At 41.8% G+C, this 11619-nt stretch overlaps 2 protein-coding genes across 7 annotated transcripts in view; one reads left to right on the forward strand and one right to left on the reverse strand.

Moving 5' to 3' along the window:
* The window catches only part of LOC102312245 (suppressor of tumorigenicity 7 protein homolog), a 57042-nt gene extending 55579 nt beyond the window's left edge, over positions 1 to 1463 (forward strand). For all 6 annotated transcript variants that reach the window (XM_014338760.2, XM_014338763.2, XM_042227179.1 and 3 more), the window contains one exon: positions 997 to 1463. In XM_014338760.2, the coding sequence (XP_014194246.1) occupies positions 997 to 1092 (96 nt within the window). In that variant the 3' untranslated portion in view covers positions 1093 to 1463. The remainder of the gene's footprint in view (positions 1 to 996) is intronic.
* A 106-nt stretch (positions 1464 to 1569) lies between these two features.
* Positions 1570 to 11619, reverse strand: part of wnt2 (wingless-type MMTV integration site family member 2) — an 18449-nt gene continuing 8399 nt past the window's right edge. Inside the window, exon 5 of the mRNA XM_005938344.3 lies at positions 1570 to 5164. Coding sequence (XP_005938406.1) covers positions 4959 to 5164 — 206 coding nt within the window. The 3' untranslated portion in view covers positions 1570 to 4958. The remainder of the gene's footprint in view (positions 5165 to 11619) is intronic.

Consider the following 11619-nt stretch of genomic DNA (forward strand, 5'->3'; position numbering starts at 1 on the left):
AAAAAAAAAAAACCTCTTCGTGACCTTTATCTGACATCTAAGACAGTAGGAACTTCCGTGAGCTGCTCAGGTGGAGCCCCTATCACCCCTCACCTCCTCCTTGCTAGTTGTTGTCAGACTGCCAATCTGAGAATGAGGCCTGAATTGCACTGTACACAGATGGAGGATTCATGCTGCAGAAGTGGAAAGTTTATTTGTTCTCACAGCTGAAAATAAAGGAAAATCCCCCAAACCTTCAGATAATTCAGACACACGGTTAAGCAGCCTTTTTCTTATTTGTCAAAGTTTGACCTGCCATCGACAGCTGCTGACCTTTCCCGTCTTTATCAAATGTGGTCCATATTTTACAAAATTACCTCCATGTTTTGCTCAGCTTGTACTGAAACCCCCAGTTGAAACCAGGAAGTCATCAAGAAAGTGTTTGTTGATGTCACAAGTTAAGGAAGTGCCCCCTGCTGACTGTTAGACAGTACTGCAACATTGAGAAGCGGTGTTCATCTTTTATGTACAGGTGATATACACAGCCACCACCCTATCCTGCCGGCTTAGGCACTCTTTAAAATGTTTTTTGTTTTTTAAATGTCAGTTCAAAGTTTACATTAACCATCCAGATAAATAGCACATTGTCTACAAACCAAATATTAATATAAATTAACTAGGGAGTCTTGCTATCAGTTGTCCATTTATAAACAGCAGTCAGGGAGACATGTTATCAGATAGTATGAACCTGACTCCATCTACACACCACAGCTCTGTGAGGGATGCAGCACCTATGTAAAATTGCTTTTATTAGATAACAAAAAAAGTGCTTAAAGTGGTGGCTCGATACACTGCTGCGTGTCTCCGATACCGTTTTGTTCCATCTGGTAGAATTGGATGCAGTCAGTTCCTGTGGCCACATTGCAGCCAGAATGTAGCGTGGTGTGTTTCAGGGAAAAGATGCTGGCTGCCCTGTTAACATTCTGTTTGTGTGACTGTATTTGTCTTTCTTTGTAGTTCCTCAGCACGCTGTTTGCTCCTCTGAACTTTATCATGGAGAAGGTGGAAAGCATCCTGCCATCCAGCCTCTGGCACCAGCTCACCCGCATCTGACCCCGACCGACAGAAGGGCCGACCGGACCAGGAATCAGACCCAGGACCAGCACCAAGAGCAGACCTCTATCTGGACAGAAACAGCTGAACTGAAATCCAGAACACTGCAGTGGACTAGACTGACGCGCCTCTGTGCCAAGTTCAAACCAAACCGAGAGCAGATGGGAATCCGAGGAGAGGCGCGAAACAAAAATGCTAAACAACACCCAGAATTGGTTTTGACTTTATTTGATATGTTTGCATTTCTTTGGGTTATCAGTCATTTAAAGCTGTTCTTTTGTTGTACAAAAAGAGATGATCAATTGCCATCATTAAAAAGGTGAAAAGGAAAAAAAATACAATAAAGGACTTTTTGTGTATTGCTGCAAAAATGCAGTGTTTTTACTGGCTGTCCCACATACTGTGAAATCAGCTGACCTTGATACCAGCACCACCAGATACAACCGGCTGGGTTTTGTTTCTCTGCAGGATCCATCACATATTTGGAGCTTTCATTCTCAAACTAAAAGCTCACTCCACAGTGGAAAAGTTGTTCCTGCAACTGCTGAAGCTCCACGTCAGCCTATTGCAAGTCCGTCGTCATCGAGTTTGATGGTAAAATGCTCAACTAAACAGCATTAGAAGACACATTCACAGCCTGGTACAACAAACAGTTTTATTTCTCTATAGTTTATAAAAGTTGTGGGATACATTTGAACAGCGAAGCTTAAGCTGTTGTGCAAGCCTGCTTCCATTTGCAGTCCACTCACTGTTGGTGACTGTTTTGATGGAATTATCAGACAGTTGTTGTGGCTTTCAGTGTGGTGTAAAAAGTTTGTGTTGCAGGTATTGTGAAGTGATATGTTTAATAGTAACTGCTTGCTAACCAAGCTTGCATGTGCTGTCTGACTTAGACATCCCAGATATAGCTCTGAATACAAGTCAACAACTCAGGTCCTTTCCCACTAACCCAGTGCCCAGTCCTGAACTGGTTCTGCATATTTGCACCATTCAAGGATTTGCTGGTCCCTTAGGGTTGGTGACGTCATTAGTTATGCAGATTGTCTCCACTGCGATTTCCTTCCCACAGAAACGACCTAAGCAATGCTCAAGCATGTCTGGATGTTTACCAGCTTCCACAAGGTGCCAAAGCAATGCATCTTAATGATGAACTGTGACTCAGACCTCATCACCAGGGTGCATTAATCTAGCTAAACAAGCTGCTTGAGAAGTTTGTCCAGTTAACAGAACACTAGTCAGAGAAATCAGAAACTATTCATGTGTTTTTGTTCATGAGACTCTTTAAATCTGGACACAGTGTAAGTTTAAACCATTTATTCTGTAGAGTTCAGTTGTAAGGCTTATATTTTAATCTTACACAGCTGATGTGCAATTTACAGACAGGACATGTATTACATCTAATGAAGCAACTGGTGAGAACAGCTGCTAGTTTGCTTTACTTGTATTCCTCAGTGTAAAATGACTGCTCAGGCCGCCGCCTCTCCTGTTTGTCACTGATGATGTTTGATTTCACAGAGTCCTGCTTGAATATTGCTCCTTAATCTAATATTGGTAGCAGGCACAATAACAGTGAAATGTAAACAGAGGTCCTAGTTATTAACACATTTCTGAGGAACAATGACAAAATGCGCATTTTAACTACAAGAAAAAGCATTTCTGATTGTTATTTTTTTTTTCTAGTTCTAGATATTTTAATTGTTTTCAAGCATTTATTTTAACAAGATGTTGACTACAATACCCCTTAGACTATCTTAATGACCAGTTACTTATAGTGATTTTCCAGAACAAGGCTGATGTGCAGAGCTGTAACACAGAGGGATAAAGCTGATGAATTATATCTCAAAGCAATGGGAAAGAGTTGTTAAAGCTAAGTTATGAAGAGAGGTAATGATGAGTGAGCAGCATTCTGCTGAGAGAGCGCACTACAAATATGTTTGCTTTGAGAGTGTTGACAGAGGTATAGAGGTCGAAGGGAGTAGCACTGCGTCTTTGTGGACCTAGAGAAGGATATAAGGGCCCAAGAGAGGCACTGTGGTACTGCACGAGGAGTGTCAGAGGATTATGTGAAGCTGGTGAAGGACGTAGGAGGACTGTAAGAGTGCCAGATAGGTTCAAGGTCAGGGATTGACTGAACCCTTTCTTGTTTGCAGTGATGATGGAGAGGTTGACAGATGGCACTGATCTGTAGTGAAAGTAGGGAACAGGTGGAGGTATGCGCTGGAGAGAAGAGGGATGAAAGTCAGTAGACAGAATCCAAGTGTGTGGAAGAGAAGGGAACTGGTAGAGCAGTGAAGCTGCTTTAAATAGCCTGCAAAGCAATAGAGTGCAAAAGAAGAGAGTGCAGGCAGGGTGGAGATAAGTGTTGGGTGATTTGTAACACAGGGATACAAATCACCCAAGCTTACAAGGAGGTAGTGAGACCTACTACGATGCAGTTTGGAGATGGTGGGACTAAGAAGAAAGGAGGTAAAACTGAATGAGGTTGAGTTGAAATATTTTCCATTGTGAATGACCAGGATGAACAGGATTAAACAATTATATCAGAGGGTTGAGCATTTTGGAGACAAAGTTAGAGAGGCAGGGTTGAGATGGTTTGGACATGGGCAGAGGAGAGATGGTGGATATACTGGATGAAGAATGTTGACTATGGAGCACAGAGAAGATTCATGGATGTAGTGAAGGAGGATATGGTTGCAGAAGAGAATGCTAGAGTTAGGGTGAGCTGATCTTCTGTTAGGACTTCTAAAGGGAGCACCCAAAAGAAAATGATCATTCAAACAGAATCCCTGTAGATACTTAAACATATAAGGTCATAAATGTAAAACTTTCCTCATAAATACAGTAAGATGCTATGTCTGTTATCAACATTATGGTTTACTTCTAGCCTTTTTAAAAGACTTGGAGAAGATGGCACTAATGTAGGACATCAGTGAAATTGCTGTAGGTCCTGCCCGCATTAATTTTGCACTGTTTCTGAGTCAAATGACAGTGTCCACTCATTTTCCAGCTGCTGTTTTCTACTAAGTAAGGAGATTTAATGATGGAGAGAGAAAACAGCTGAAGGACCATGTTCTGTGCATATGGTGGTACCTCTGGAGCAGAAAGCCTCTAATGAGCAGACAGAAAGCGAGAGAGAAGCTTGTGATACGCTATGTTGAATGAGACTGGCGTGACAACAGCTTACACTGAAAGCACGCAGGGGAAAAGAACGCTGGTCGTACTTTATGTTGTAAATGGTTTGCTGACAAGTGTAAGGTGCCACGAGAACAAATCTAAACAACAAGCTGATAAACTGTGTGGAGAGCTGCTATGTGTTAAACTAGAGGTGTTGAAGGCTTCACAGGAGCAGACCAAAAACCTCCATGCATGTTGATTCAACAAAACTATAAAAGATATTACACATAATTTAAGTTATATTTCAGTATATACTTGGTCAGTCCTTGGGGCCTGTTTAAGCAACAGTTCATCTCCAAACCATCACAACTGGAGCCAGCAGATCAAATGCTAGCCTGTTAGTCTCTATAGTATTTTTTTGTGTTGGTTCAGCAGGAATCTGAAGCATGATTTGACTGATACATTCTCAAAGTAACAGCTACAGACATTCAGCAGTCAGGCTTTAAATGTCTCTGAGTCTGGAAGTTCTTTCCACGTAGCATCCAAAAGAAGAAAAAGATGTGAATTTTTTTGGTGAGGAAAAGAAAAAAGTGTCTGAAAACCTAACAGACCTTCAGAGGGCTCAGAACTAAAGACAGACTCGAGATTATCAGTTAGATTGTCGTAACAAGACATCAGGTAGAGCTGAGGAGGAACGGGGGGGACTCTGGATGCCCGATATGAGGCGTCAGTCAAGTTTAGTGGTGGCGAGGTCACGTCTGGCCCTTACAGGTGTGCACGTCGACCTGCTGGTGGCAGTCACGGCAGTGGACTGCACAGCACCACTGGAACTTGCACTCGCACTTGGTAGTGCGGCTGATGCGAGACGTGTCGTAGCCACGGCCACAGCACATCACTTCGCAGCCATCTACACCTCGGGATGTCCGGTTGCAGACCCGCCCACCTGTCCCCATCGACCCTGGAGAGAGAGCAAATGAGACGCGGTCAGTGAGAATAAATTTAGCACAGTATGACTATTAATTTAAAATGAGTTTTTGATCTGTGGGACCCACCATAATGGTGAGAACATAAGTTATTAACAGTGGAAAATCAAAACCTAGACAATGTATCAAAGGAACATAAACACCGAACACTAGTTTAGTAGAGAGTGCAAACACTTTGTCTTCCAAGCTAACGTGTTAGAGGTAGGAAAAAGTATTGGGGTCAAATTGTGATGGGTAGACGACTGGGTCACAACATCTCCAAAACTGCGGCTCTGGTGGGGTGTTCCTGGTCTGCAGTGGTCAGTATCTACCAAAACTGGTCCAAGGAAGGAACTTTGGCAAACTAGAGAAAGGGTGATGGGCTGCCGGTCTGATGATTCAGGTTTTTCTCTTGCATCATGTGAATGGCCGGGTCCATATGCGTCACTTACCTGGGAAACACTTGCTACCAGGATGCACTATGGGAAGAAGGCAAGCTTGTGGCGGCAGTGTGACGCTCTGGGCTATGTTCTGCTGTAAAACCTTGGGTCCTCCCATCCATGTGGGTCTTACACCACCTGCCTAAGCATGGTTGCAGATGATGGTATCCCCCCCCTAATGGCTGTGACTTCTTTCAGCAGGATAATGCATCCTCGGTCATTTAACAGTGTTTCAGGAATGGTTTGGGGAGCACAACAATGAGTATGAGGTGTTGACATAGCCTCCAAATTTCTCAGATCTCATCTGTCTCATCCGGACACCCAAGTCTGATACATCGAGGCCCCACCTGGCAAGAGCGGAGTCCACGCCTCGACGGACAGGACGTTCTGACAGCATGCGTAGTGTGTGCATGTCACTCTGTCTGTAAACACGATAGCTAAAAAAGTTTTAAATTAATTCTGACAACTCTGATACTTTTTAGGGGAGGTAGACTGGGGACGTGTTAACAATACTTCCACCAAGGTCTTCAAGGTGAACTCAATGATTTATTGGTAGAAAACTGACAAAAAGCTGTAGAAACTATGATTCTTACAAGTGTGCTGTGTCAACGTATAGAAAGAATGGCATAAAGATTTAAAATGTCACATTTGACCTCTGACCTCACTTCTATATTACACATCAGCCTTTCTTTCAAGTTGACCACAAAATGTGATCTTATAAGTCAAGAGAAAGACAAGGAGCTGCTCCCGAGCGCTGAAACTAAAAACATGGACATAATCAAAATTATAATCATTAGATGTAAACTTTATTCTGCTTTATTGCTACATAGTGTAAAATGCCAAGTTTAAGTCTACTTCATAATTAAAGGTTCTTAAAAAAATGAGGAAAAGTCTGTATTTACCTTGAAAAGTGTTTTTCTCACCAGTATATTAATCTATCATACTACAGTAGAAGGATCTGCCTTTCTGATCACTTCCTACTGCAGTTTTTCCACTGAATGACATTTATACTCACTAAAAGCAAAAACATGTTTCAGTAGTTTCCTTCCAAAAGGAGATTTACTGATGGAACAGTTTAACACCTACACTGCCTGTGATTTCTAGTTTAAGAAGTGACAACCCTGCTGGGAAATAACTGGGACGTCCTAAAGGAATAAAGGAATAAAGGAAAAGTGTTCATGAAGGTAATGGTACTGATGCTTAAAAAATGGACTATAGCATCGTGGAATGTGACTTGGCAGCAGTTGAGCCACAATTTGGCCAATTAGAACGGTTCTATTAGTTTTTAGAAGCCAATAGGAGCAGAGTATAATGCCAGTACGGTGAAGATGAGATGGGGGGGGGATAAGTAAGATGAACGAAAGTGAGATGAGAGATTGATGATAGGAGCCATCAGCCTGCACTCCCACACTTCATCAGCTGTTCATTTTACAGGAGACATCCATCGCCCACACACACACACACACACACACAGATACTGTACACACTCACTTTCTCCTGAATCCCAACTCCAATTACCCACACACACACTTTACGTCGCCACAAACACAGTTAGCGTACCCGAGCTTTGTATGCAGAAGGAATAGCTGGAGCTCAATTTATGATGAAGCTGTGTAGGCCTGCAGATTCGACTGAAAACCATCCACAGGAGTTTTTAGAGGGACTTTTTTTTAGCAGTTTCAGCAGCTTTGATCCACTGATGTTAAACATGAGCAACAGGAGTGTTTTCAGTCTGCTTTGGATGATCAAGCCCAACAGAATCTCTCACGTTTCTATCTAACCGCTGTGAGCAGAGCGTTTGGGTTATAGTGTCTAGATCTCCAGATAACTTCTCTTTGATAGCAGCACAACAAACACAGATGCGCCGGGTGTGGGAAAGGATCATCCCTATGATTTCAGCCAAAATAAAACACATGGGAATGGACGCTTTTGTGACACAATCTGCGCTGAAGTCATACTCTTTCACGGTTTTTGAGTTCATGCTCAGCAGACGTCCAGGAAGCCTTCAGAGCGCTAAATTGTAACAAGGTTCTCACGGCCTGGCTTTTATAAAATATCGACTTTTTAATGAGTCATCACAGAGCTGGTAATGCTATTCAAAATATCCAAATAACATCATTTAGGATTTGTGGAGTTCGGGAGTATTGAGTATTGTATTGAGAGAAAGACTTCATCTCTCTTTTTGACTGAGATATTTATGTTTCTGTGTAACAATATTGTTTTTTGCCTTTCTTCCCCCCAAACTTTACCAAGAAGAAGCTGCATCCATATATCTGTCAGATATGTGCAGTTTACAACTCTTCTCTATAATTCTGTTCAATATCTTGTTGCATAACTACACACATTAGTGAAAGTGCAATCAGCCTTTCCTTCTGAATTCTCATTCGCATCTTTTCTTCATTTTATGAGTTGAACGACTGTCATTCAGGAGAGACTGAGTCAAGCTGCTGCTCCTCAGCGTCGAAGCATCGAAAGGAGCCCGATGAGGTTGTTTAGCCATCTGACCACGATGCCTCCCAGATGCCTCTTAGTTGAGTCGTCTTGGACACGTAGGTCATTCCATGGAAAATCACTGCCTGCCCCCCACCTGTCCCCCCCTTTGAATAAACTAAAAGGGATGGAGACAGCACAAAAGACACACTACTTGAGAATATAAAAAAAATCAAGTGGAAAAAGTACCAAATTTCAACCCAGCCCTACGCAGGTTGACAGAGGTCTACAGCACAGAGGCTAAAATATTGTGTGACTTCTTCAAATGTGTCGATTATTCTAATTATTAGCAGAATGAAGAGCATATTCTGAGAGAGTCATGAATGAATCTTTTCAGATTTGACTGATTTTATATGGAATGAGCCATGTCCTGGCAGGAGCTGAACCTGGGGATATTAGATATCTTGGACTGGTTATTTATACACATGCACCTGATGGATCATATTACAGTAGAAAAGACTGTTATAACAATAAGCTATGTGCTGAAAGAGGTCACAGCCATTGGGGGATGTGCACCTTTGCATGGCAGTAACATCGTCCTGAGGACCCTCGTCTGCCAGAGTGACAACAAACTGATGACTAAGTCCTTGAAGAACATGGTGCTCATATATTTGCTAGTTCAAACAGCTTGCATTTAAGTCTTTATTTACTTTACTTTTTTGTTTTTGAAATTGTTTATGTTTGATCCATTTAATGGTGGTTTTAAAAAAAAAAAGATCGTTTCCACAATTTAGATTTTGTTGATGTGAAGCTTGAGAAAAAGCTTTTTATGATCAAAGTAGTTCTGGTGTAACCGATAACGCTGCAGTCGTTTGTAGCTTTTAATCTCGCAGCCTTTTCACTTCAACATCTTGATAAAGCTGCTGTGAAACATCTGAACTTTAGTGCTGTTGAGCTGCAGATGTTCAGCCAGCAGAGGACTGCTGCTCTGCTGGGCAGGTGTGACTGTTACTGTCTGACTGTAAAGCACAAGTGTTACTGAAAAAGAATGCATGTGTGTGTTCTGCTGACTTCTCCTGTATAAATAAAGGTTTAGAAAAAATTGGCTTCAAGTACCATCTCAAACATTGTTCTGGAATTTGCTCGTGTTTACATTCTGCTTCGCTCTGCGTGTACGCTCCTTCTGCACCATTCCCTCGCCAGGTAATATGTCTGGACATGACCTGAAGCCCTCCCCTCTCTGGCAGCGTGCCCGCCCGTCATCCAAAGTATGCAGCACTGCTAGGGGTGACATCACGGCCAGAGTCTTCCTCACAGCCCTCGATCGCCCTGCGTCTGCTTATTGAATTAAGATGAGGGGGCGCCGAGAGATGAGTTTAGCACCTGAGCCTCAGGGCTGAGGGAAATTGATTTCACACTTTAAAGAGGCACAGAGGGGCCGTCTCGCTATCTCTGTGGGCCCCGAGCCTGTTTGTGGTTTGTGTCTGTGAGAACAGATTTAGTCTGTTTCTTTCCACGAGTGAAGGCGAGTTTGCATGTCTTTCAGAGCGCGTGCACGTGTGTGTGTCTGTGTGTGTGTGTGTTGGGAGAAAGGCTGATTACTTTTCATGGTTGTGCAACCAAAAAGAGGGAGCAGGTGACTCTACATACAGTACATGTTATGATTGAGAGCGAGTTTGTAAGTCTGTGGTTGTCTCATGGGAGTTGGTCTTTAAAGAAGGCGTATGTTACGTTCTCATGAGAGGCCCACTGTGTGTGTGTGTGTGTGTGTGTGTGTGTGTGTGTGTGTGTGTGTGTGTAACCTCACCCTGCTTACATGTACACATCCCATAAAACTTCCATGTCTGCTGTAATGCCTCAACTTGTTCCCAAAAGCAGGGCCTAAGACCTCCAGGGGCCTTTAGACAAAGCAGGATTAGGTGCTTAGTGCAGTAACTTCAGATTTAAACCTGAGTTTTCAGTGTCAGGAAAGTGGTTCATGCCTTGTTTGAGTACCCTGCCACTGTAACTTTTACTACAGATCTAATAAGAGTATCTTATATTTGAGAGAAGATATCAACATGTTCAAAACCACTGACCCATCAATTCTCTGGAAAACAGAATCACCATTCCTAGAAGATCCTGTGCACACTCAGAGGATCTACAGTTCTACAGACCATCTAAGGTTTTTGTGTGTTTCACATAAGCATCAATAGGAAATCTAATCTTCTGAAGAACAACTTCATAGTTTTCATTTTTTACTTCTTGTGAACAAAAACTACCACAGCCCAGCCGAGGGTGAGTTTGATCTGTTAGAGAGAGGCAGACATAAATCAGGAGCTGAAAGCCAAAACAAAAGCATCACTGAGATACGAAACTCAGTTACCTTGTACTATTAACAGCTGTGAAGCCAAAACTGAACTTAAAACTTGATAGACTGCACAGCTGTTAATGAGCTGCAGTTATTATCGTGTTTTATGCTACTGGAGAGAAATTAACCGCACATGTGCCATGTTCTCTGAATTCCCACCAGCCAAAAACTGTGCGATCCGACAGCAGTTTCTGAATGATTTTCAGTGATAACAGGTTCATATAAAGTACTGACAGAATGCAATAATAATTTATTCATAACATTTTGTGCATATATGTATTTAAATAAGATGTTTGTCACATCCATCCACTTGCATTTGTTTTATTCTCTATATCTGCTGCACCTGCTTTTGTTTGCTGTGGTAAAACTCATTATTCTTTATTTTCAGTTATTTAAGAGAGACGATCATGTGATGTACAGCAGTTTAATTATTTCTCTGAGGGCGGAAATTATATTTTATGATAAAAGTTCATTTTTCTTAGTATATGCTGTCAATTATAGTTCTTTGGAATCTGCAAAAATCTGTAATGGCAGATCCCATTAGTCAAAAATAATAATGGAATAGGTATGTCACTGTGCTAAAGCATCACAAAACTGTTTTTATTACTATTGTTTTATTTTTCTAGGTTGGGTGGTTTCATGTGAATTGAGTGAAAATCTTTAAGGGCACTTAAAAAGCTTAAAACTTTCAAAACTACCACTGGGCTGAAATACAGCGCACAGATGTACTGAGCTGTTTTACAATAATCACTACAGCACGGCTGGACATTTGTGTAACACCAATTTGTCCACCAATAGTGGAGAGATTCAGCCGCCCAAGTTAACAAAAACACTCTCGTATTTACAGCGGCAGCAAAGGCCAAGCTTTCTGAGGAAATGGAGTCGCAATAAGAGGCGTCACAGGATAAAACAACAGCACTCATTCAAAAACAGTGCCACATGGTGGTGAAAGTTACAGCTAACATCAGTCACTAACAGAAAGCAAAAAAATAAACAAATAACACAACAAAAATAACAGAAAAAAAAACTTTCACGATTTAGTGAGATTAAAAAATTATGTTTTTGCTCATGAGAATATTCACTGCTCCTACCTCCCAGGAAGTCTCTCACTTCTAAATTTCTCAATGAATGATTAAATTGTAAAAAAGAAAGAAATTATGTCTGGGTGGAGTATTTCGGCACACACACACACACACACACACACACACACACACACACACACACACACACA

This window comes from Haplochromis burtoni, unplaced genomic scaffold (assembly GCF_018398535.1).
Source record: "Haplochromis burtoni strain Fernald_Lab_line unplaced genomic scaffold, NCSU_Asbu1 Contig_248, whole genome shotgun sequence".
Taxonomy (NCBI): Eukaryota; Metazoa; Chordata; class Actinopteri; order Cichliformes; family Cichlidae; genus Haplochromis; species Haplochromis burtoni.